Source organism: Heptranchias perlo, chromosome 5 (assembly GCF_035084215.1).
Source record: "Heptranchias perlo isolate sHepPer1 chromosome 5, sHepPer1.hap1, whole genome shotgun sequence".
In the NCBI taxonomy this organism is placed as follows: domain Eukaryota; kingdom Metazoa; phylum Chordata; class Chondrichthyes; order Hexanchiformes; family Hexanchidae; genus Heptranchias; species Heptranchias perlo.
In genome coordinates this window covers 68276235-68303624 of record NC_090329.1, presented here as the reverse complement: position 1 = coordinate 68303624, position 27390 = coordinate 68276235, and the positions used below count along the sequence as shown (strand labels likewise).

At 46.3% G+C, this 27390-nt stretch overlaps 1 protein-coding gene across 2 annotated transcripts in view; it reads left to right on the top strand.

Annotated features, from left to right (window-relative positions):
• The window catches only part of l3mbtl3 (L3MBTL histone methyl-lysine binding protein 3), a 181940-nt gene that overhangs the window by 79900 nt on the left and 74650 nt on the right, over positions 1 to 27390 (top strand). For both annotated transcript variants that reach the window (XM_067984557.1, XM_067984556.1), the window contains exons 10-16: positions 4544 to 4635; positions 6531 to 6682; positions 9017 to 9093; positions 10527 to 10612; positions 11036 to 11146; positions 21754 to 21868; positions 26595 to 26697. In XM_067984557.1, coding sequence (XP_067840658.1) covers positions 4544 to 4635; positions 6531 to 6682; positions 9017 to 9093; positions 10527 to 10612; positions 11036 to 11146; positions 21754 to 21868; positions 26595 to 26697 — 736 coding nt within the window. The remainder of the gene's footprint in view (positions 1 to 4543; positions 4636 to 6530; positions 6683 to 9016; positions 9094 to 10526; positions 10613 to 11035; positions 11147 to 21753; positions 21869 to 26594; positions 26698 to 27390) is intronic.

The window sequence follows — 27390 nt, the reverse complement described above, 5'->3', positions numbered from 1 at the left end:
GATGCTGCACGAAATAGCAAAGATGACTGCACGGAGCAGCCCAGGGGGACGGCTGCTCCCAGTTTAATGATCCCTCACCCCAGGTATCAATACATGGGGTGAGGAGGGGGGGGAGGACAGAGATCTTCCACCCGGCGGGCGCGAGGAAGCAGCCCGCCTCCACCACCACGAAGGCCTGGCTCGAGGTGGCAGAGGGGGTCACCTGCGCCACCAACATATCGCCCACCTGCACACAGTGCAGGAGGCGGTCCAATGACCTCAGTAGGTCAGCCACAGTGAGTACACGTAGTCTTTCCCCTACACTCCGTCTGCCACATCACTGCCCCCATCCCACATCTCCTTCGGCACTGCCAACACTACTCTGTCACATCACCCCTCATACCCACTCAAAGCCCATCCTCATCTTACCTGCACCTACTCACCTCGCCAGTACTCACCCCGCCACTACCACGCAACCCAATCCTCATACAATCTCATGGCTCTATCTCATACTCACCCCCTCGTGCATCTCTCTCACGGCCAGCCTCACTCAACCTGCCACCACCTGTGCTGCAGCCACAGGGTATGCATCACATATATGCAGTAGGCAGCGTAAGGCAAACGTGTCGTGAGCATGAAGGGGATGCACAAGGGTGTTTGAGGGTTTGTCATGGTTGTTACTTCTATTGAATTTCAGAACAACTCACATCACACATTCTAGTGGCACTACTACTGCCACGTCTTCGCGAATCCTGTCCGGTTTGTGCAATAATGCCCGCTCCTGGGTATCACTATGAAGACCCACAACTGATGCCACCCATTGTGTCACTGCAGAGTGGGTGTAGGTGTATTTGCAGGGCTCTTCTGCGCAGACGACTGAAAGACATCGGCGATGTTCCCGGTGGCACCCTGGAAGGCTGCGGAGGAGAAGTTGTTGAGGGCAGTGGTGACTTTGACAGCGACAGGTAGGAAGATGGTGCACGGGCCAGCCAGGAGCAGCTCGGCATGAAAGAAGCTGCAGATGTCCACGGCTACATGTCGAGTGACTCTGAGCCTCCGTGTGCACTGCTGCTCAGAGAGGTCCAGGAGGCTGAGCCTCGGTCTGTGGACCCTGTGGCGAGGGTAGTGCCCTCTGCGATGCATCTCTCTCTGCAGTAGCCCTCCCTCCTGCTGTACAGGTGGATGTGTCACAGCACTCTGTTGTGGAGCTCCACGTGTCAGAGGTGGACGGCGTGGATGGCGAGGCTGGTGATGCTGTTCGCCCTCCGAGGAGGTCATGACTGCAGCTACGGCGGCCCCCATCCGTAAGATGTACATCTGAGGGGGTCCGCAAGGTAGGTACATGTCTCCGGACCCCGGGGTAAGTGTGCAGGTTGGTGACTTTTCTTGTCAGGAGGAGGGTGGTGGAGGCCAAACTTTGTCCCAAGTGACAGAGTGGCCTCCTGCAATGAGTGAGGGTCTCCCCTCCCCCCCCCCCCCACCCCCTGTCAAGTGGACCTTTGCAGCTGCCACAGGCTGACAGCTGCAACACGTCCATTCGATCTGGGAGTGTTTCCCCCAGTGTGGGAAACAGTCCCATGTTGATCCAAAATCCCACATAGTCCCTTAATCAGGTCAGTTAATGACCTGAAATAGCTAAATAAATACTCTCAAGTGGCATCCCGCTGGCTTTAATTGCCTGCGGGATTCCCGCCAGCGGGGGCTGCGCACGCATGCCGGCATGTCAGCGTGGAACCCGGAAGTGGGCGGGATCCGTTCGGGATCCTGGATTTTGCTATTTTCGAGGCCCCCCCGCCGAGAACGCACCCGATAGCGGGTGCTAAAATCGGGACCAATATGTGGTGAACATTTTTGTCAGTTTTCACAAGGATCCAGGGGCTCGAATTTACCAGGCCTGCGGGTTTCCGGCGGGTTGGGTTTCGGGAGCGTGGTCAACACGCTCGGCGAAATTAGTGGGTTGCCCGCGCGATCGTAGCAGGCAACACACTAATAGGACTCAATTACCTGCTCCTCCGGGGTCCGCGGCGCTGGTCTGCGCGTCGGTCGGGCTGCGCATGCGCAGTACGATCTGTCAGCTGGAGGCTCTCTAGTTAAAGGGGCAGTCCTCCACTGACAGATGCTGCAACCAATGGAACAAATTGCAGCATGGAGCAGCCCAGGGGGAAGGCTGCTCCCAGTTTAATGATGCCTCACCCCAGGTATCATCAGATGGGGTGAGGAGGAGGGGGAGGACACAGATCTTCCCCCCGGCGGGCGGGAGGAAGCGGCCTGCCTCTGCCACCAAGAAGGCCTGGCTCGAGGTGGCAGAGGGGGTCACCTGCGCCACCAACATATCGCCCACCTGCATACAGTGCAGGAGGCGCTGCAATGACCGCAGTAGGTCAGCCGCAGTGAGAACACGAAGTCTTTCCCCTACACTCCGTCTGCCACAACACTGCCCCCACCCCACATCTCCTTCGGCACCGCCAACACTACTCTGTCACATCACCCTTCATACCCACTCAAACCCCATCCTCATCTTACCTCCACCTACTCACCTCGCCAGTACTCATCCTGCCACTAACACGCAACCCAATCCTCATACAATCTCATTGCTCCATCCCATACTCACCCTCTCGTGCATCTCCCTCACGGCCAGCCTCACTCAACCTGCCACCACCTGTGCTGCAGCCACAGGGCATGCATCACATATGTGCAGTAGGCAGCGTAAGGCAAACGTGTCGTGAGCATGAAGGGGGTGCACAAGGGTGTCTGAGGGTTTGTCCTGGGTGTTACCTATATTGAATTTCAGAGCAACAAACAGCATACATTATATTGACACCACCACTGCCATGTCTCCGCGAATCCTGTCCGTTGTGTCCAATAATGCCCGCTCCTGGGTATCACTATGAGGACCCACCACTGATGCCACCCATCGTGTTACTGCAGAGTAGGTGCAGGTGTATTTGCAGGGCTCTTCCGCGCAGACGACTGAGAGACATCGGCGGTGTAGCCGGCTGCACCCTGGAAGGATGCGGAGGAGAAGTTGTGGAGGGCAGTGGTGACTTTGACAGCGACAGGTAAGCAGTTGGTGCTGGGGCCAGCCAGGAGCAGCTCGGCATGAAAGAGCCTGCAGATCTCCACGACTACATGTCGAGCGAATCTGCGCCTCCCTGTGCACTGCTGCTCGGAGAGGTCCGGGGAGCTGCGCCTCGGTCTGTGGACCCTGTGGCGAGGGTAGTGCCCTCTGCGATGCGTCTCTCCCTGCGGTAGCCCTCCCTCCTGCTGTGCAGGTGGGCGTGCAACAACACCGTGTTGGGGGGCTCCACGTCTCCGAGGCGGACGGCGTGGACTGCGAGGCTGCTGGGGCTGGTCATGCTGTTCGTCCTCCGAGGGTGTCCACGCACCACCCATCTGGCAGGTGTTGGTCTGAGGGGTTGTGCAGGGTAGGTGGGTGGTTCCTCGGACTGGGGCTGCGGTTTCGTGTCGGTCTGTCCTCTGGCTTGGCGGGGGGTGGTGGAGGGCAGGGGTTGCCCTATGTGACGCGGTGGCCTCCTGCGTGGGTGAGGGCTCTCCCCCGTGGAGTGCACCTTGGCACCTGCCACAGGCTGCTGGCTGCAACACGCCTGGTTGGAGAGAGACTGTTTCCCCCAGTGTGTGAAACTCACTGCCTTGAACCTAAAATCCCACATTTCCTCTTTTGACAGCTGCTTCAGCTCATTAACTGACCTCAACAAGCAAGGTAAGTATACTCAAGTGGAACCCCGCTGGCTTTAATTGCCTGTGGGATTCCCACCAGCGTGGCTTGCGCGCGCAGCCCCGCACGTCAGCGCGGTACCCGGAAGTGGGCGGGATTTCGGCGCGATCCGGTCACGTGACCGGATATCGGGATTTTCGGGGCCCCCCCGCTGGAAACCCGCAGGAAACCCGACGCGAAAATCGAGCCCCAGGTCTTGAAGCCATAAAGTAGGATGGAGAGCAAATTCATATTGTAGAGACAAAGTTTGGATTGAAGGTGAATATGAGACCCTTCATATTCTAGCTTGTAACCTCTTAGCTACAACAACAAATTCAATGCTACATTTTATTTCAGGAATATATCTACAAGCTGAAAGTAGTGGGAGTCCTGGTATAGGTGCAAGCTACAATAGCCCTCAGAGTATGCAGGTTTCCACTCTCCTGTACTGTTGTTCTTAGTGGAATTATACTTTTGAGTAGGAACACTGAGATGGCTAATTAAATGTTCCCTATATCTGTCCATTCTTATTCACCAGATATCATTACAGCCAGGTGACAGCTACAAGTGAAATTGATAATTTTCAAAAGGATTTGGATAAACTAAACTGACGGGCTAAGAAACAACCAACGAGCTGATATGTGGCTCACTATTATGACTGGTCATGATGGAGTGAGGCTCAATCTTTTCAGAAGACCAATTGGGTTTTGTTGTTAAATCTCACTGTAAATGCTGTTTTCTGTGGAATTAATGCCATTTTTGTGAACAAATAGGGATCTGTGGATAGTATGTCATTCTGTTTCACATGTGTGAGCATGCGACGTTGACTGTTAATTTTACCTGTTCTAGGATACAAAGAAGACGCGTTTAACTGGCCATCCTATCTGAAGATGTGCAAAGCTCAAGCTGTGCCCAAATCCCTGTTCGAAAACCAAAATACAGTAAGCAAAAAAACATTATTCAACATAATTGGTTTGGAAACTGGGGTAATTTTCACAATTGTCATTCTGTAAAATCATGGTTTCTGGTTTTTATGTGACCATCATGGTGTGGAATGATAGCGCTGGTGAGTGGAACACTTTCAATTTGAGGCACCCAGGCCCCGATTTTAAAGGGGGAGCGGTGGGTGCAGTGCGTGCGAGCCCCGAAATGGGCATCGCACTCGGGGAGTCTGGAGACGTGGAGGCCTGGCCGATCTTAATGGCTAGGCCTCGTTACCATAACTTTCATCAGTGTCCCACCCCGAATGCAGCCAGATGCACTACCTAGCCAGTGGGCAGGAGCCGAAGATCGCAGGCAGAAGGCCGCAGTCGGGGACCTACAGAATCAGTACCCAGCAGTTGGGTAAAGTAGGGGTGGGGGGTGTGCTCAGGACGTGATCAGGGAGGCCCAAGATCACTCTCCTCCTGGCGCACAAGGAAGCTTGAAAGCAAATTGTTAAAACTTACCTGCCTGGGCCTCTTCTGGTCCACAGTCCAGCTCCCAACAGGTATGGCCTAACAACCTCACTGTTGCCCCGTTTAGGCCTCCGACTTAAATTGCAGTTGGGTCCCGATCTGCATATTTAAAGAACGACCCCAATGCCTTCTTGTGGGTGTCCTGCTCGCCTGCTCAAAGGAGCCGGTTAACATCGGGACACAACGGGAAGGTGGCAGAATCACAATCGATTTCTGCCGTGTGGGGGGAGTTAAATCCAGGCCCCAGTGTCAGCCTCAAGCATTCCCAAGGCAAATTAGACTTGGTAAAACTCCCTGGGGTTGAAATTGGAATGCGTTACCCCTGTTTTTCAGGCATTAAACAGGTACAAAACATACCAATTTAGCAGTGGGACAGCCTGTACCCAATCTGCACGGGCATTCAGTCCATTGCTAAATTTGTGGGGCCCATTTTTTAGGCGTCTCGGAAAATAAAAGGGAGATAGAAGTGGGGGAGGATAACATGGCATCTCAAATTGCACTGGGATTCCCGAACTCTGTCTTAAGGTGGGCACCTTTGATGCACACCTAATGTCATGGCCAACCACCATTTCCATGCAAAACAAGGTATCTCCCTCAACTCCATTAACTCTGGCAGTGTCAGCGGCAGATGTCTGGGTTGGTGCATATGAACAACACCAACAGCGCACTTACGCCATGATGTGTCCTCCTGTAGATTTTTGGCCCAATATATATTTACTGTTATGGGTATTGACTAAAGTTATGGGTAGAGAAACAACTCTGATGGGCAGACATGTTGCCCGATGAGCTGCATGTCGGTACTTCCAACATTTGTAACTAGGGCAAGTGATTTGACAAACTGACAAATCCTATGAACCTCTACACTTGTTATGTATGTCACGATTTGCTGTCTGAATACCACAATTTTGCAAAAAGATAGTCCTGGAGGCAGTGAAAGTGCTGGTTTCTGAGCATATCTTAACTCACAGCAACTTAATTGCCCTGTTTGCAACATAGAATGTTTTGTGACCCCGGCATTCTGATGCAAGCAACTCCACCGTTTTAATTAGATAAAAATAAGATGAAAAATTTTAAGTATCACCAAGGTCTATTTATTTATTCCTTGGTCTATATTTGGTTAATGCACTAAAAAGCAGTTTGGTGATTTGAAATGTAATTCTAGTGGAAAAATTTCATTCATGAGCAATTGCAGAGAAACTGCAGTCAGAAAGCTCAGCAGAGCATTGTGAACAGTAACTTAGTCAAGCTATTTTTGGGCATAGTCGTAGACTCCTAGATGACAGTAGCAGATCTATAACCAATCTTATTACTATTTATAAATAAATGTAAATACGATAATGTATCATACAATAAATATATTTTAAAATCTCTTGTTTTAGACAATTACTCCATTGGGCTTCCGACTGGGTATGAAACTAGAAGCTGTTGATAAAAAGAATCCAGAATTTATTTGTGTGGCTACAGTATCCGACATGGTAGATAATCGTTTCTTGGTGCATTTTGACAACTGGGATGAAAGCTATGACTACTGGTGAGGAAATCAACCTTTTTTTTTAATACATGTTTTGTATATGTTCAGTGTAAAAATCCATTTTAAAGTGTTCTAACCACTAGAGGGTGCTAATATGACAGTTTTTATATATTTGTATGATTGGTTTGATTTATTTACAAGATCACCAGAAAGGTATAGATGAGTGAAGCCATTTGGATGTTCATAGCTAATTCATCCAGCATAAAAAAAATCTTAGATTCCTCCAATCATGCCATCTGTCTCATGAATGAGCCTAAGGTTTTTGCCTCTATCTTGAAGACCATTCCAATTGTTGATTACTCCTTGCATGAAGAAGTTCTTTCTAGTATTTGTCCCTCTCAAGTTTTAACCTATAATGATTGGAGATCCACCCCTTTGTGGATATTAAGTTTCACAATAATGGGTTGATTAATTTTTTAAAAAACATTGATAGCATTAAGAAATTATTATTTGGTTCTTTTACTACTTTTCTACTTTGCTTCCATTTTGTTTAAAAATCTGCATTTCTTCTTAAAGGAGAATTGTCAGCTAATTTCCCAATTACAATAAAGGGAGAATTCTAGACACTTGGGGTAATTTAAAACTGCTGGCTGATAGCAGATCAGAAGTAGATGTGTAGCTACCTCTAAAGTGGCATAATGGATACAGATTGGTTCCACGTGACTAACCATTCCCATTTATGATAAAGAATGTAATTCTCCTTTAATAACTAATCAGAAACTACCCTATATGTTTGGAGATAAATGCATTTCATGGTGTATAACATTGAGCCATAAAGATTATAAGGGTCGCCAGATTAACCCCTGTGGCAGATGAAGTATTCTCAACTAGGACAGCAATGGGGCATTATGCCCACGGCTTGGGAGGACAAATGAAAACCAGTCAAGGTTTCTGCTCCTGATCACTGTATAGTGAGTGACCTCTGCTGGATGTGCATATGTAGATGCCGGGCAAGGACTCAATCAGGCTCAGCTCTGCTGGAATCAGTAATCGAATAGCCTGCTGTAAGTAAATTGAAATATTGATGGGAAGAAGCATGATGGCAAGACTCCTGTTTCAACAGGGCCAGAGTTAACATCGGCCTGGTCTCCCTCACAAATAGTTGCAGTATTTCCTCAGAATTAGCAGCTACATCTCTATCACTTGCTACAGTTTTTGTTGCTAATATTAAAAGCAGGATTAGCAGATGTTCTAGTGCTTTTCTGTGTCGGGTATATAAGTTGTTCCTTGTTAATCAGTACTGCACACCTTTCTTGAAGCACAGTGTTCTTTCCATTCCTGGGCACAGAAAATCTCTGTCAATAACAAAATTCTTGATAAATCAGAAAAATTATGTGCTGAAATAATCTCAGAAGATAAAGATATGCTAATGCCAGCTGAGAGAAATCCTTGCCTTCTACTAATTTGAAAGAATTCCCCAAAGTTAAGAAATACCAGGGCTGAAGATCCGTGGGCCTTCCATCACACTCCAGCCATGAGCATGGCAGGAGTGCGGCGAAAGGGCTACGGGTTAAGCCAGGACCCAGACATACTGAGTCCCAGCAGTTTCCACAGGCTTTATTATAGGTGGAACCTCCGCCTGTCCCAACAAGGACAGCAGCGTAAGAGGCTACATGGCTAAGGTCGGGGACTCCCAGGCCAAGTGTTTCCTCGTCACCAGCCTGGCAGGACATTGGCAGGCTGGCACACTCAGTGAAATCTGTTGTACTGGACCTTCTGAACATTAAATGTGTGGCCCATCTTGGGGGGTCCATGTCTGGGACATGGCCCATGCCCCGGACAGTCTGGAATTGTAAACCTTTTCTCGGTCACATTTAAAGGGAGTCAATGGGCGTTGTATTGCGATGTTTCCTGGGAGGCCTCGGCACCTCTCTCCCAGACTTGACACCCTCTGCAGCATTTTGTGGCCTCTCCTCTATGGCAGGTGCCAGCGATGTGCCCTTAGTGATGAAAGCACTCTCCCAGTTACTGCAAATTAGGGTCAGCACCGGCGGGCACATTCCTTCATTAATGCCCGGATGAAAGGCTGGTAGATTTTCAGGCCTACCATATCAAATATGCATGTCTAGAAGATAATATCATGAAAATTTAATGAAGTTGCACGACTGACTAATATCAAAGGATTTCAGTTGTGAATCATGGTACAAGCCAGAACAAAATAAATATCAGCTGCAATTCTGACAAAATGGCCTGGAATTTACTCAGAGCTGCTCCGCTCTTGCCACTGTAACTTCCGGCAAGATTATGGCAGCGGAGCAGTAGCAGTTACTTGGCATTTACACCAATATACATGTTATGACTTCACTGGTGTACTATGAATTGTTTGTTTTTCAGGTGTGATGCCACTAGTCCTTACATTCACCCAGTTGGATGGTGCCTGCAGCATAGGAAAACCCTTACAACTCCTCCAGGTGAATGCCCACAAGACTCTAATTGTTGTGTTACGTTATACAGAGTAGATTTTATGAACTTGCCCTCGTGGCATTGAGCTTTGCATGCCAGGAATCATGTATGGAGAGTTCTAGCATGGAGATCAGCAGGCCCTGCAGGAATTTCCATTCGTTAATTTTAATGGGCGGAAAATCTTGCAGGTTCACTGACCTTTGTGCCCGAGTTCGTGATGTGCGATCCCGCGTACAAAGCTCTGTGCCTAGAGCACAAATGCATCAAATCTTGTTTCAAATTAAAAATTTTATCACCAAAGAAAAGAGCACTAGAATTGGACTACTTCTACCATGTCATTATACAGTGATGTTTACCTGTTGAAATGTAGATTGCACAGTAAGCGATGTGTACTGATAAAATGTCAGTGAATGGCAGTTCTGGGGCAGGGGTGGGTAATTTGTTATATGTAGATAGTCTTGCTGTTACTTCCACATGCTCTGCTTGCATGATACTGACGTTGAAGTATTGCCATTGATGTCAACAACAGTGGTGGATTCAGCAGTAGATAAGTAACATCCGTCATCAGTATATTTGCAGTCCATCCAGCAAATACCTTAAGTTGGGAAATTTGCAAAGAATCTGAAAAAGTTAACACATTCTGACCTGCATCTTGACTAAAAATTTCAATGCGTGTTAACAGGAGAAAGGGTAGTTAATTCTGAAATAGTGGATTATCTAATCATCAATAGCTTGTAAATGGCCAATTTATGCAACAAAACTGTTGTAATTTGGTCCCATAACCATCAGTATTGCAAGCGAGTTATCTCATGGGGAGGTGATTGGGATATTGGTACTGTAGGTAAGGTAACAACTCTTGTGGTAATCCTTAAACATATTAAAACACATCTAAAGTTGGCCTTTTTTGAGTTCTGGGCCTTAAAATGCTGAAAATTGGTCTTAATAGTTGATTTTAACCCTCTAATCATTTTTGTCAGTTCAGGACGCACATTCACAATGGGCATTAGGATATGGGAAGTAGAAAACAGGTGAATAAAAGTGTACGGACTTATTTTAAGAAAAAAAGATAAGAAATAGAACAGATACAGTGGGGTATTTCAGATGGAAACAAAGTCAAATTAAAATTAAAATAATAAAAAGTAGCAGAGAAGGAAAATGTTGAAGAGAAATGGAGAAAAAGAAAAAGGCACGCAGAAGTGAAGTGTTACATATTTTTAAAATGTAAGTTTATTTTAGTTGGGTTGATATTGCGGTTGATATTTCTCATGACATTTGAGTAGCTTCACTGCAGTAATACAAGGGTTTGTTGCAGTGCCAGTGAGCGAGCTGAAAACTGGAATTCCCTGGGTCTGCCAGTGTTGTGAGGGTTAATTTTAGTACTGGAAGATTTAAAGAAATGCTTTTTGATCACTCATGAAATGTTTACTTCATATATATATAGATTATCATGATCCTAAACGGTTTTCATGGGAGAAGTACTTAGAAGAAACAAACTCTCTACCTGCTCCTGCACGGGCATTTAAATCTGTAAGTAACTACAGAATAAACTAGTAGTGTTGCTCAGACAAATTTAATGTATCAACTAAACAATTTTTCTAAACACTTCGGAATATTACAAATAAAATCACTTTTGACTTTACTGTATAATTTTTGACCTATAAACGTCTGAGACTCAGTGCAGTGTTTGATCTAAAAATGAAAGTCAATGCTCGCATGAACTAGAAATTAGTCTCAAACAATATAAGTTTATAGAACTTTTTGTTTATACAATAAAATCTGGTGTATTTCTACACTGGTGTTAAATTCCAACTTTAGATTTTACGTCAGCTTGGCATTTACAATTCAAAGTTAAAATTGCAAGCTATAGAGTGACCTATACATTAGATTTTGTAGAGACTGCCCGTGAGAAGTAAACCTGAACCCAATTATTGTTTCCCTGCATTATTTCAGCGGCCCACACATGGATTTCTGCCAAACATGAAATTTGAGGTCGTTGATAAACGGAATCCAATGCTTATCAGAGTAGCAACAGTTCTAGACACAGATGATCACAGAGTAAAGGTAGGTTGTTGCATATTGAATTTAAATTGCATTGGTGTAGTTGAAATATATAGTTGTTTAGATCATATTGTTTGTGGTTTATTAAGTGGATATGATTTAAAAATTGTGAATCAGTTGGTCCAATTGATAAATGAAATGAGTGGTGTGGTACTGAACCATATAGGTCAGGAAGATCTAGTTCCATCTCTGTTGTACGCTGGATAGAGTTGGATGGTCTCCGTTTCAGGTAGAACAAAATTACCCACAGTTTCTGATCCTAATTTCGAATCAGTGACCCAGGGCCCGAATTTAGCAGGCCTGCGGGTTCCCAGCGGGTGGTCCTCCGGGAGCGTGGTCAACACGCTCGGCGAAATTAGTGGGTTGCCCACGCGATCGTAGCAGGCAACCCACTAATAGGAATCAATTACCTGCTCCTCCGGGGTCCACGGCGCTGGCCTGCGCGTCGGTCGGGCTGCGCATGCGCAGTACGATCTGTCAGCTGGAGGCTCTCTAGTTAAAGGGGCAGTCCTCCACTGACAGATGCTGCAACCAATGGGACAAATTGCAGCATGGAGCAGCCCAGGTGGTGGCAGGTTGAGTGAGGCTGGCCATGAGGGAGATGCACGAGAGGGTGAGTATGGGATGGAGCAATGAGATTGTATGTGGATTGGGTTGCGTGTTAGTGGCAGGGTGAGTACTGGCGAGGTGAGTAGGTGGAGGTAAGATGAGGATGGGGTGTGAGTGGGTATGAAGGGTGATGTGACAGAATAGTGTTGGCGGTGCCGAAGGAGATGTGGGGTGGGGGAAGTCCTCTACTGACAGATGCTGCCAGTTAAAGGGGCAGTCCTCCACTGACAGATGCTGCAACCAATGGGACAAATTACAGCATGGAGCAGCCCAGGGGGAAGGCTGCTCCCAGTTTAATGATGCCTCACCCCAGGTATCATCAGATGGGGTGAGGAGGAGGGGGAGGACACAGATCTTCCCCCCGGCGGGCGGGAGGACGCGGCCTGCCTCTGCCACCAAGAAGGCCTGGCTCGAGGTGGCAGAGGGGGTCACCTGCGCCACCAACATATCGCCCACCTGCATACAGTGCAGGAGGCGCTGCAATGACCTAAGTAGGTCAGCCGCAGTGAGAACACAGAGTCTTTCCCCTACACTCCGTCTGCCACAACACTTCCCCCACCCCACATCTCCTTCGGCACCGCCAACACTATTCTGTCACATCACCCTTCATACCCACTCACACCCCATCCTCATCTTACCTCCACCTACTCACCTCGCCAGTACTCACCCTGCCACTAACACGCAACCCAATCCACATACAATCTCATTGCTCCATCCCATACTCACCCTCTCGTGCATCTCCCTCACGGCCAGCCTCACTCAACCTGCCACCACCTGTGCTGCAGCCACAGGGCATGCATCACATATGTGCAGTAGGCAGCGTAAGGCAAACGCCTCGTCAGCATGAAGGGGGTGCACAAGGGTGTCTGAGGGTTTGTCATGGGTGTTACCCATATTGAATTTCAGAGCAACAAACAGCACACATTATATTGACACCACCACTGCCATGTCTCCGCGAATCCTGTCCGTTGTGTCCAATAATGGCCGCTCCTGGGTATCACTATGAGGACCCACCACTGATGCCACCCATCGTGTTACTGCAGAGTAGGTGCAGGTGTATTTGCAGGGCTCGTCCGCGCAGACGACTGAGAGACATCGGCGGTGTAGCCGGCTGCACCCTGGAAGGATGCGGAGGAGAAGGTGTGGAGGGCAGTGGTGACTTTGACAGCGACAGGTAAGCAGTTGGTGCTGGGGCCAGCCAGGAGCAGCTCGGCATGAAAGACGCTGCAGATCTCCACGACTACATGTCGAGCAAATCTGCGCCTCCCTGTGCACTGCTGCTCGGAGAGGTCCGGGGAGCTGCGCCTCGGTCTGTGGACCCTGTGGCGAGGGTAGTGCCCTCTGCGACGCGTCTCTCTCTGCGGTAGCCCTCCCTCCTGCTGTGCAGGTGGGCGTGCAACAACACCGTGTTGGGGGATCCACGTCTCTGCGGCGGACGGCGTGGACTGCGAGGCTGCTGGTGCTGGTCATGCTCTTCGTCCTCCGAGGGTCTCCACACACCACCCAACTGGCAGGTGTTGGTCTGAGGGGTTGTGCAGGGTAGGTGTGTGGTTCCTCGGACTGGGGCTGTGGTTTCGTGTCGGTCTGTCCTCTGGCTTGGCGGGGGGTGGTGGAGGGCAGGGGTTGCCCTATGTGACGCGGTGGCCTCCTGCGTGGCTGAGGGCTCTCCCCCGTGGAGTGCACCTTGGCACCTGCCACAGGCTGCTGGCTGCAACACGCCTGGTTGGAGGGAGACTGTTTCCCCCAGTGTGTGAAACTCACTGCCTTGAACCGAAAATCCCACATTTCCTCTTTTGACAGCTGCTTCAGCTCATTAACTGACCACAACGAGCAAGGTAAGTACACTCAAGTGGAACCCCGCTGGCTTTAATTGCCTGCGGGATTCCCACCAGCGGGGCTTGCGCGCGCAGCCCCGCACGTCAGCGCGGTACCCGGAAGTGGCCGGGATTTCGTCGCGATCCGGTCACGTGACCGGATATCGGGATTTTCGGGGCCACCCCGCTGGGAACCCGCCGGAAACACGATCCTAAAATCGAGCCCCCAGAGTCTTCGAGCATATTAAATGAAGACAAGATTGGGCCTGATCTGGTTTTGTGTTGAGGCTGAAAACAAGCCTTTCAAACAGTGCCATTTTGGATTTCAGCCTAATAAAGTCAACCTTGATTAAAATAATATTGGTCCATTCCAGCCTCGTGGCTACTAGTTTATGGTAGTGCCCAGCTTCAAAATCTGTACTGAATGCCGTGGTTCCTTAATAGCATCAGAGATCCACATTACCAGTCAGGCTGACACTTCAGTGTAGCACAGAGGGATCACTGCACTGTTGGAGGTGCGATCTTTCGGATCAGACGTTAAACCGAGGCCTCGTCTGCCTTCTTAAGCAGGCATAAATGATCCCACGGCAATATTTAAAGAAGAGCAGGGGAGTTCTCCCAAATTCCTGGCTACCAAATAGCCCTCAACTAACATCATTAGAGACAGATTATCTGATCATTTATCTCATTGCTTTTTGTGGGACTTTTCTGTGTGCAAATTGGCTGCCGCGTTGCCCTACATTACAATAGTAACTATACTTCGAAAGTACTTCATTGGTTTTGGGATATCCTGAGGTCATGAAAGGCAAGTTTTTCTTTTTATGCCATGTGTGAAATTTGTTCTAGACTTGGTAAACGGGCCATCTGTGTGGGATTGCCAATTACTGTCAAATTAGGGACAGTTTTGTGCTGGAGGCCAAACCCACTAGAATTTGAGTTGAGGTTGCTCCAATTCAGTTCACATAGAGCACTACAGCTGAGAGATAGAACAGGAGTCCTTTTTTACCCATCAAGGTGGGTTGATACAAACCCAGATTGTGGCAGTAAGAAGATTTCTTAGGATCCTAAACCGTCCATAATTCACTGAATTACCTATCTATATCTTATTAATAATCATATGTTGAGTACACTTACTGTCTACAAGACCTTACTACTTGTCATTTTTTGTCACACTTCTGTGTCAACTTTTTTTCATTATGAATTCATGTCCACATTTAAAATGGAAAAGTCCTATGGTAACTGGCACCCACAATGTGTAATTACAGGCTCAGGCCACAAGATGATGCTGTATTATCTTTTCCCCAAAGGTTGCTCAAAATGCTTTCTAAAAAATGTTCATTCATCATTTTTTCTTAGTAGCTAGAATTTCTATGGGGTTAAATTGATAAACCCCTGAATCCGGGCACGGGCATTGTGGTGTGCGATTAACCCGCGCCCGGTGGTTCCGGTGCAGGCAGCACGTGAGATTCCTCCTCACTTACATGATTGTAGTGCAGCAGTCAGGCCTAGCTGCGATGTTCTCACGAGCTTCACACTTCTCACTAGCATATGTGCCCCAATATCACTTGTTGCTCGCACCTCTTAAAGGCAGCCTGCACCTCATATGTAAGATACAGGTCTGCACGGAGTCTAAATAGAGATCAGACCTCGCACATGTAAAACACAGATGCAGGTCCGGTCCCCATGTTTACAAACTGTTGAGTTATGTTAAAACATTGAATAAAGTTTGCGCACTACTAAATCCCACATCCTTCAATCTGCATGCCAGACGTCACCAATCTGCCGATCTGAGTTTGTACCAGGCCTGCGAGAGAGCGTGCCCCAAAGTTCTCTGATGATGCACGAGAGGTCTTGATGCAAGAGGTGGACAGAAGGAGGGGCATCCTATACTCGCAGGGAGGCAAGAGGCCCTCCAGACATATGCTCAAGAGATAATGGGAAGCAGTAGAGGTCGAAGTCAATGCCAGGCGGAAAGCATCACGAACGTGGATGCAGTGCAAGAAGTTCAATACTTTGACACGAGTGGTCAAGTTGAGTGAAGTCAACTGTCAAGTGGCATTTCCTATCAAATGCACCACCAGCCGCATCCACTGCTCCACGCACTGCACACCCCCACACACCAATAAACTCTTCCCATCAGTACTCAACTCTTCCAATTAGATGCTTCCTCTCACCCTCACACATTACCATTGTTGCAAGTTGCACGCCCACAACTCACAGGTTTGTATAAATGCAGAGATTAGACAAGCGTGTAACAAAGGCATAGTGGTCTTAATGGGGGACTTTAACCTTCACATAGATTGGGAAAAGCAGACTAGCAACGGTCAGAAAGGTAGTGAATTTCTTGAGTGTGTCCGGGATAGTTTTCTATAGCACTATGTCCTAAAGGCAACAAGGGGGCAAGCCATACTAGATTTAGTAATGAGTAATGAACCAGATTTAGTTAACAGCTTAACTGTGCGTGAACATCTATCCAATAGCGATTATAACATGATCGAGTTCAATGTAGTGTTTGAAAGGGAAAAAAGTGAATCAGCTGCTAAGATTCTAGACTTGGGTAAGGCCGACTTCAATGGGATGAGACAAAGACTGTCCACAGTAAACTGGGCAAATCTGTTAATGGGTAAAACGACTGATGATCAGTGGGAAATGTTTAAAGAAACATTTAACATGATACAGAATCAGTTTATACCCCTGAGGGGCAAGAACTCTACTTGCCAAAAAAAACAGCCATGGACAACTAAAAAGGTAAGAGACAGAATAAGACATAAGGAAAGGGCATACAAAAAGGCAAAAAATGGCACAGATCCTGGCGAATGGGAAAGAAACAAAGATCAACAAAGGGTCACAAAACAGATAATAAGAGCTATAAAAAGAGAGTATGAAAAGAAACTTGCAAGGGATATCAAAACCAATACAAAGAACTTTTATAGTTATATTAGGAAAAAGAGAGTGGTCAGGAGCAGTGTTGGCCCCTTAAAAACTGAAAGTGGGGATATTGTGATTGACAATGGGGAAATGGCGGACATGTTGAACAATTACTTTGCGTCAGTATTTACAGTAGGAAAAGAGGATAGCATGCCGGAAATCCCAAGAAAACTAATATTGAATTGGGGACAAGGACTCAATAAAATTAACATAAGTAAAGCAACAGTAATGAAGAAAATACTGGCACTAAAGAGTGACAAATCCCCAGGATCAAATGATTTCCATCCCAGGTTTTTAAAGGAAGTAGGTGAGCACATTGCAGATGCATGAACTATAATCTTTCAAAGTTCTCTAGATTCAGGAACTGTCCCTCTGGATTGGAAAATTGCACATATCACTTCACTTTTTAAGAAAGGAGAGAGAGGGAAACCAAGGAATTATAGACCAGTTAGCCAAACATCTGTTGTGGGGAAAATGCTGGAGTCTATAATTAAGTTTAGGGTGACTGAACACCTCGAGAATTTTCAGTTAATCAGAGAGAGCCAGCATGGATTTGTGAAAGGTAGGTCGTGCCCGACAAACCTGATTGAATTTTTTGAAGAGGTGACTAAAGTAGTGGCCAGGGGAATGTCAATGGATGTTATTTATATGGACTTCCAGAAGGCATTTGATAAGGTCCCACATAAGAGACTGTTAGCTAAGATAGAAGCCCATGGAATCGAGGGAAAAGTACGGACTTGGTTAGAAAGTTGGCTGAGCGAAAGGCGACAGAGAGTAGGGATAATGGGTAGGTACTCACATTGGCAGGATGTGACTAGTGAAGTCCCACAGGGATCTGTCTCGGGGCCTCAAGTGTTTACAATATTTATTAATGACTTAGATGAAGGCATAGAAAGTCTCATATCTAAGTTTGCCGATGACACAAAGATTGGTGGCATTGTAAGTAGTGTAGATGAAAACATAAAATTACAAAGCGATATTGATAGATTAGGTGAATGGGCAAAACTGTGGCAAATGGAATTCAGTGTAGACAAATGTGAGGTCATCCACTTTGGATCAAAAAAGGATAGAACAGGATACTTTCTAAATGGTAAAAAGTTAAACACAATGGATGTCCAAAGGGACTTAGGGGTTCAGGTTACATAGATCATTGAAGTGTCATGAACAGGTGCAGAAAATAATCATTAAGGCTAAGGGAATACTGACCTTTATATCTAAAGGACTAGAGTACAAGGGAGCAGAAGTTATGCTGCAGCTATGCAAAACCCTGGTTAGACCGCACCTGGAGTACTGTGAGCAGTTCTGGGCACCGCACCTTCGGAAGGACATATTGGCCTTGGAGGGAGTGCAGCGTAGGTTTACTAGAATGATACCCGGACTTCAAGTGTTAAGTTATGAGGAGAGATTACACAAATTGGGGTTGTATTCTCTAGAGTTTCAAAGGTTAAGGGGTGACCTGATCGAAGTTTATAAGATATTAAGGGGAACGGATAGGGTGGATAGAGAGAAACTATTTCCGCTGGTTGGGGATTCTAGGAGTAGGGGGCACAGTCTAAAAATTAGTGCCAGACCTTTCGGGAGTGAGATTAGAAAACGTTTCTACACACAAAGGGTGGTAGAAGTTTGGAACTCTCTTCAGCAAACGGCAATTGATACTAGCTCAATTGCTAAATTTAAATCTGAGATAGATAGCTTTTTGGCAACCAAAGGTATTAAGGTTTCTGGAATTGGATCACAGATCAGCCATGATCTTATCAAATGGTGGAGCCGGCACGAGGGGCTGAATGGCCTACTCTTGTTCCTATGTCACACACACTGGCAGTTATTCAACCATGACAGGCACATCACCCAGACATCCTGCAGGAGACTCACCGACACACGTCTCGCTTTCTTGCAGGAGAAGGTGGCGCATAACATGAGGCAGCAAGTGGCAAGGCATTTAGCCCCTCGAGTCTGTTTCGCCATTCAATAAGATCGTGGTTGATCTGTGACCTAATTCCATATACCCGCCTTAGCCCCAATATCTCTCAATACCCTTGGTTAACAGAAAACTGTCAATCTTAGATTTAAAATTAACAATTTTGTGCTAGCATCAACTGCTGTTTTCAGAAGAGCATTCCAAACTTCTACCACTCTTTGCGTGTAGAAGCGTTTCCTAACTTCACTCCTGCAAGTCCTGGCTCTAAATGTTGGGCTATGTCCCCTCGTCCTACTTTTCAAGTATAGGAGACCTCCAAACAGTTACAAATGATCAGCAGCCAGAAGCAATAATCCAGCAACCAAACTGTAAATCCTGCATGGTCCCTTTAAATAGCCCTATTTGGGTGTCCTTCAGGCAGTCTAAGACATGTTCAGCTGGTCGTGGTTAAGACAGTGCGTTGGCTGGAGCATTGAGTGCCAAAATGGTATCTGTCCCTTTTAAATCAGCGTTGCACACTAATCTAATGCATATTCTCCCTACTTTACTTGTTGCCGGTGTTTGTTATCTGCATCTGCAAATTCCTTTACCAAGGTGGTTTCCAGCACGCCTCACGCTAGAAGCCTGCACACGCATTTCGGACACCATTTTGGGACATCAGGTGGCTGCGTAGCGCCTGAGAAACTAGCGCAACACTGTGGAATTTCTAGCTCCTAATGTCTATAATAAGTGCTTTAAAAATAAAAATTATCTATTTCGCAATAACATGATTACATTTATCCACTGAATTGACTTTTACGTTTTTTAAAGCTATCATTAATGTTTCTGCGTGAAGGTCTCCAGAAACGAAAGGAGAGGGAGAGAAACAGCCAGTGTCTTTCCTCATCCTAATTTGATTTCTTTTTTTAATTTAAAAAAAAAAGTTAGCTGAATTTTGAAAGCAAACACAGCCTTTCAGAGTAAAATAGATAGATGGGAAGGGGAGGAGTAAAACAGATTGAGAATGGGAGTTCCTCCGGCTTCTTGCCACCTGCCCGGGGGGAACAAGTGCAAGTGAGAGAAAGTGGGTGGAAGGTTAAGAGTTAGGTGAGACAGTGGGGTTAGTTAATAAGATTTAGTGAGTGAGAGAGAGAGAGAATCAGCAACATGAAAACATCAGAGACAGGTAAAAGAGTGACCATATTCTCTGACATAATGGGCTCAATATTAGGAGGGAGGCGGGTTGGCAGCAGGGGGTCGACTGGGCGCCTGGGTTTCGTGCTGGAAAGCTGCGCAGCGGGCAGATTGTGCACCCGCATCATAGGCTGTCAGCTGGAGGAGCCCTATTTAAAGGGGCAGTCCTCCACTGACTGATGCTGCAGAAAATGGGCAAAATCACAGCATGGAGCAGCCCAGGGGGAAGGCTGCTCCCAGGTTTAATGATGTCACGCTCCAGGTCTTACTGGATGGGGTGAGGAGGAGGAGGGAGATCTTCCAACCGGTGGACGGGAGGAAGTGGCCTGCCTCTGCCACCACGAAGGCCTGGCTCGAGGGGGCAGAGGAGGTCACCAGCACCACCAACATACCACGCATCTGCGTACAGTGTAGGAGGCGCTTCAATGACCTAAGTAGGTCAGACGAAGTGAGTACACTTACTCATTCCCCTACACTCCGTCTGCCACATCACTCCTCATACCCAATCAAAGCGCATCCTCATCTTACCTGCACTTACTCACCTCGCCAATGCTCATCCCACCACTACCACTCAACCCAATCTTCATACAATCTCATCGCTCTATCTCATACTCACCCTCTCATGCATCTCTTTCACGGTCAGCCGCACCAAACCTGCCACTACCTGTGCTGCAGCCACAGGGCATGCATCACATACATGTAGTAGGAAGCGTAAGGCAAATGTGTCGTGAGCATGGAGGGGATGCACAAGGGTGTTTGAGGGTTTGTCATGGTTTTTACTTATATTTGATTTCTGATCAACTCATATTACATATATTGTCACCACTACTGCCACGTCTTTGCAAATCTTGTCTGGTTTGTGCAATAATGCCCTTTCCTGAGGATCGCCATGAAGACCCACAACTGATGCCACCCATTGTGTCACTGCAGAGTGGGTGTAGGTGTATTTGCAGGGCTCTTTTGTGCAGACGACTGAGAGACTTCGGCGATGTCCCCGGTGGCACCCTGGAAGAATGCGGAGGAGAAGTTGTTGAAGCATTGGTGACTTTGACAGCGACAGGTAAGAAGATGGTGCTCGGGCCAGCCAGGAGCAGCTCGGCATGAAGGAGGCTGCAGATGTCCACGACTACATGTCGAGTGACTCTGAGCCTCCGTGTGCACTGCTGCTCAGAGAGATCCAGGAAGCTGAGCCTCGGTCTGTAGACCCTGTGGCGAGGGTAGTGCCTTCTGCGATGCATCTCTCTCTGCGGTTGCCCTCCCTCCTGCTCTCCAGGTGGATGTGTCACAGCACTGTGTTGTGGAGCTCCACGTGTCTGAGGTGGACGGCGAGGCTGGTGATGCTGTTCGTCCTCCGAGGAGGTCATGACTGTAGCTATGCGGCCCCCATCCGGAAGATGTACGTTTGAGGGGGTCCGCAAGGTAGGTAAATGTGTCTGCCTGCCGGGGTTGAGGTTGCAAGTTTGTGAATTTTATTGTTAGGAGGAGGGTGGTGGAGGCCAAACTTTGTCCAAAGTGACAGAGTGGCCTCCTGTAATGAGTGAGGGTCTTCCCTACCCGCCCCCCCCAACTGTCAAATGGACTTTTGCAGCTCCCACAGGCTGGTGGCTGCAACACGTCCATTTCAACTGGGAGTGTTTCCCCCAGTAGGGGAAACAGTCTCAGTTTAGTTGAAAATCCCACCGCTCCTAAGATATCCTACAAATCAGGTCTGCTAACGACCTGAACTATCACATTAATTGCCTTAAATGGGATCCCGCCGGCTTTAATTGCCGGTGGGAGTCCCGATTGCGGGGGCTGCGCGCGCATCTAAGTGCGTCACTGGGGAACCCGGAAGTGGGCAGGTTGGAGCCAGGAGCCGGGCTCCGGACCAGCCCCGGGAATCCCTGATTTTCGGAGCCCCCCCGCCACGAACCCACCCGCTCGGACGTCCAAAAATCGAGCCCAATGTATCCATCAACACAGGACATCCACTAGCATAGACAGAAATATTGAAAGATTGTTTATTGTTTCATGGGTAGATTTGAAATTTTTCCCCTTGCTTTAGAAATTGACTGAATTTAGGTGAGCATTGATCTTTTAAAATATAATTATCTTAGAGTTCAGCGAAAATTTCAGTTACTTAGTATGTTTGGGTTTGACTGTGTAATTTTATCATATTATTTATCTAGATACATTTTGATGGCTGGAACCATGATTATGATTACTGGATTGATGCTGACAATCCCGATATCCATCCTGCAGGCTGGTGTGCTAAAACTGGACACCCTCTTCAACCACCTATCAGTAAGTTCCATCTATTAATTCATTCTTCTATTAAGGTTCATATTCTTCTTAAAGGTAAGAGGTAGGAGCTTAGCAAAACAATCAGACCGTGACTTTTCTTTAGAAGCACACACTTATTAATTGGCACAATTGCTATTTGTGCCCATTGCAGTTGTTTATAATCGTCTGATAGAAGCACTTGAAACCAACTTCAGTGGCCATTTTGTCAGTTCTACATAAGATGGACAGATGGAAACACACAAATAGTATTCAAAAAGTTCCTTTTCTCCTGTACTGTCTTTAAAACTTCAGTAGACTCTCAACACTCTGGAAATAAGAAGATTGCAGAATACAGTGTGCTAGGACCCACAAACAGAGGCCATCAACGAGGCTCCTGCAAAAGGTAGGCGGGGGCCTAATTAACATTCAAATGTCGTGGCCGGATGACATCATCGGCATCGCGACTTAAATTTAACAGTGAGTGAGGGGGAGGCCCGCGCTGTGGGATTCCCAGCAGCAGATCCTAGGCAGAAGGTACTGAAGATCTGCTCCTTTTAGCACTCCCCCAGCCTCCGTAGCTGCCCCAATGGTCTCTCCCCCCGATGACGGTCCCGTTTTCTTCTCTTTTTCCCCCCACCCCCTCCCCCATCCCAATGGAGGCCCAAAGCTTCCATCCTGTACTGACTGCCGGGGACTGTCCCCATGGGTCCGGGCTACGTCCTCCTGCTGCTTTTTTGCGATTCCACCTGCCGGCCAGGCTGTCAATCTGGCCGGTTGTCGGACGGGAGTCTGCAGCAGATTATTTAAATAAGGCCCTGCCCTTAGGATTGGCGGGGTGTCCACGTCCCTGGCCTTGCCGGGTTTTCCCCGCAATACCGCGCTCCCCAGCACCCTCCCCGCCTCCCCATTAATACTGGGGCCTATATATTTGATATGTAAAACAAATCTGGATGTCTGGTAGATGATAGTTGACAGTAATCCAATTTTGGGGTTGAGCTTGCGTCATTTAAACTGCTCGATGGGATTGCTGCCAGGTAATCCTCTGCCATCCATCTAATATATTGCGTGTAGGTTTTGTGACGCATTTGGGACAAACAAAATTACTTAAATCCTGCTGTGTTTGTGAACACGCTTATCACCTTTCAGTATTTTGAATATATACATCAATACAGCAGTTATGGATGTTCCCATTTTAGTAGTTTTGAAATTTGATTGTAAGTCTAGTTGTGTGATTGTAAACATAGTACAGCATTGGCTTTTGGCAATTTCTTTCTGTCTTCTGGACATCTTGCATCACTATGAAGTAGCTCCAGCAACATTATTTAAGTTGCAAATCTCCCAGATTTTGAGAAGCTGGATGATCTTTGGAAATAATTATATGCTACTATCTAAAGATCAAGTTAGGAGATTAAAAGAACAGGAGCACAAGGGGACAGAAGTTATGCTGCAGCTATACAAAACCCTAGTTAGACCGCACCTGGAGTACTGTGAGCAGTTCTGGGCACCTCACCTTTGGAAGTACATATTGGCCTTGGAGGAAGTGCAGCGTAGATTTACTAGAATGATACCCGGACTTCAAGGATTAAGTTACGAGGAGAGATTACACAAATTGGGGTTGTATTCTCTAGAGTTTTGAAGGTTAAGGGGTGATCTGATCGAAGTTTATAAGATATTAAGGGGAACGGATAGGGTGGATAGAGAGAAACTATTTCCACTTGTTGGGGATTCTTGGAGTAGGGGACACAGTCTAAAAATTAGAGCCAGACCTTTCAGGAGTGAGATTAGAAAACATTTCTACACGCAAAGGGTGGTAGAAGTTTGGAACTCTCTTCCACAAACGACAATTGATACTAGCACAATTGCTAAATTTAAATCTGAGATAGATAGCTTTTTGTCAACCAAAGGTATTAAGGGATATGGGCCAAAGGCAGGTATATGGAGCTAGATCACAGATCAGCCATGATCTTATCAAATGGCGGAGCAGGCATGAGGGGCTGAATGGCCTACTCCTGTTCCTTTGTTCCTGTGTTCCTAAAATATAATTGTAATGTTTGAACAGAGATATCATTTTAATGTTGTGTCTATCACATACAGAAAATATGGAGGTAATTGCAGCATCATCTTTGATTCAGAGTTAGCAGTATATAGATAGTAAGCCTTGTAAGTTGCTCTTTATTTTTTGGATCTTGCCACGCTCAAGTGAACCACAAACTTCTTTATCAAACACATGTATTTCATTTATTTCTTTGAAGTAGTTTCTGAGCCACTGTATATCTATCTATCTTATAAAAATGTATCTAATGTATATTTCCTGTCAGTAACATTTTGCTATCACGCCTTGTGTTACGCTGAACTCTGTGTAATACTTCAAAGAAAAGTATAGGCAAATAAAGGAACTCCACAGGACACAAAATATCAGAGTCAGGATGTCTCTTAATTGACATATATGTCTGAACTCACCCAATGTTTACTTAGTAGCAATTAGATTTTATAACATTACGGCAACATACATGCAAGATCCAGGAGCAAGCTGCGAGGTAGATTTGTTGCAAAAGGATAAGATGGTTGATGGGAAGGAGAGCTCTGGCCTATACTGACCTGTCATTGAATATCTTGGAGGAGGAATCTGCCTCAAGACAAGTTTGCCTCCTTGCCATGTCTTCACTTGAGGATCTGGATTAAATAATTGATATGGCACTGGACTGGAGCAGCGTGGAGCATCATGTCGCAAGCTGTGCCTCGGCCTCGCTGAAGGCAGACGTTCCTTGTATAGCTGATGTATAGCAGAGATTCCCCACCTGCAACTGGTGGAACCATCATTTGATGGCATAGGACGTGTATCCATGTTATGGTCAGGAAGAGGTGGCAATACAATGGCACATTTAATGATGAATTGTGCTTTTGGTACCTGTTGCCTGCCAAGCAAGGTTTCAAAACTGCACCTAGAGTCATAGAGTCATAGAGTTATACAGCACGGATAGAGGCCCTTCGGCCCATCGTGTCCGCGCCGGCCATCAGCCCTGTCTACTCTAATCCCATATTCCAGCATTTGGTCCGTAGCCTTGTATGCTATGGCATTTCAAGTGCTCATCCAAATGCTTCTTGAATGTTGTGAGGGTTCCTGCCTCCACAACCCTTTCAGGCAGTGATGAACAAATGACTATCATCCTTGGAAAGAAGATAACTGGAGTCTCTTTGGAGTCAAAGTGTGCTCCAGGATGACACGCTTAGTGATGGCAGTTTGAAACCAAGTCAACCCTTTGTGGAAGACTGGTAATGAGACACCTGAACCAGGCAGGACGGCAGTACTCCAGGGCACTGCTGATGACTGACCAGCCAGCATGGCTTACTAATGGACTTTGTAGGGGTATAGCGGTCACTGAAGGCTGGATGGGGTTCTTCCTACTCAGCTCCAGGTAACAGTGCTGGCAATGTCCTAACAGATAAAGTGGTACTGACTAGGCAAACAGTGGGAAGCTTAGCAGTGTTAGGCTGCATGGTTTGAGCTGGAAGGAGACCTCAGGGTCATCTGGAATTCATGCATTTCTATCATAATCTGCATAAGCCATATGAATGTGTCACCAAAATATTTCAGAGTACTGACAGGCAAGGAGCAAAATGTTACTGGGTGACTGAAACATCTGGATCAAGAACATTGGCTGATGCTCAGTCAGGAATGACATGGTCAAGACACCGGCTGTGGTTGATAACATCACAGTTAACAAAACACTCCTTTAAATCATTCTTTAGCTGGTATGAATCATTGGGAAAAATTAAATCATATTCTATGAAAGTTATGACTTCTTCTTAAGTCAGTATACAAAGAATTTCTCTTGACACTGTCTACAAGACAGCGGCATGGAATAATTTGTATGCTTTCATGAAGCATCGTTTACTTAATTTAGCAGCTTAACCTAACAAGTTCTCCAGCACAAGCTGGTCTCAGTGTGAAGTAATAGAACTTCCAATGTCTTTGTTTTTTTCCAAGTCTTTGGCATTCATTTGTACATGGAGTTTGAATGATTGTGAAAGAACATTAGGACATCAACCTTAGTCATTCTTTAAATGTAGTTCAACCTGCAAAGTTTTGTTCTTTCTGTCCCTCGATTTTCTATTTGACCTGACTCAAATGTGGAGCTTACTTTTTTTGCATGGTGGATCAACTCAGTTTTTCTCTTGCTGCCTCCTTTCAAAAGAACTACTTTCAGAATCCAAAGTGTGTACAGTGGGAATGGATGAAAGACCTTGAGCCCAAATGGCTAGTGTATGGTGCCACACTCTTAAATGGGAGTGCCACAATCTTGACTATATCATCATCCGGCTTCCCAAATGGCCCAACAAATTAATCATGTGAGTAGCTGATCCAGGAAGGTCCAAGGTTTGATCTCCAGCCTCATAGACTGTGGGGAGCCAAGGTAAATGGAGTTAGGATACAGATCAGCCATGATTTCAGTGAATGGCGGAACAGGCTCAAGGGGCTGAATGGCCTATTCCTGCTCCTGTGTTTCTAATTGGCCAGTGCTTCTGGTTTACAGAGGGGAAAATCAGCTAGAGTTCCTGCTCTTGGTTTAGCAATCCCTAATGGAAGCTTGTGTGTGTGTGTGTGTGTGTGTGTGTGAGAGAGAGATACACTTCTCATTGTTACCTTAGTCAGAGTCTAAACAGTGTGATACTTGCATGAATTGCATTGATAAAAATGTTGATTGATGCATTGCAGATTTAACAGTTGGCTTTTTGATGCAAATAGGCCCATTAGACCTGGTGGAAGCTTCAGCACAAGGAGGATGTCCTACTCCAGGATGTAAAGGGATTGGTCACATAAAAGGAGTGAAACATTCGGGCCACCACAGGTAAAAGAACAAAGTACTTTTTAAAAAAAAAGAAATCAATTGTGTTTTTAAATTCAGAATCTGCTTTTTTAAAATTAATATATGACTATAATCTGTCATCTATGTACTTTGGTGACATCATCTAGAAAAAGTGTAGTTTTCATCAATGATATGGATATTTTATGTAGTTTTTAATAGTATGATGTGCCAAAGTTTAATTTGGTCATGTAGTAGATGCTATCTGAAGTGGAATTCAAGAGTGCAGAGCGATATTGGCCAACCTAAATGGTAATTTATATTTTTTGCAACCCAGTGAGGCATCAGTGGTAATTGGGGTGTAGTCATTTGTCAAGTTATAAGGGTAATTTTTTGATGCAAGGTTACAAGGAGAATTGCTTGCTATAATTTTGTTTATTTTTCAGTGTTATCCATTAAAAGATGGCATTTATACTATACATATAATTTATGGCATTGTAGATAGTTTATCGGTCATAAGTGTTCCAGTATCATGATCAGTTTTCACATGGTTGTGTGTGTTTTTTGTTCATGTATACATATGAATGAAAAACAAAAAGCCTGAAATTTGCAGTGCCACTGATGTACAGGGCAAAGAGAGGATCTGGCCAACTATGACTGAATTTATTTCTTGCAAACTCCAGTTGCCATAATTTTACACAACTAGAAATCCCCCCCCCCCCTATTAGGAACATAATT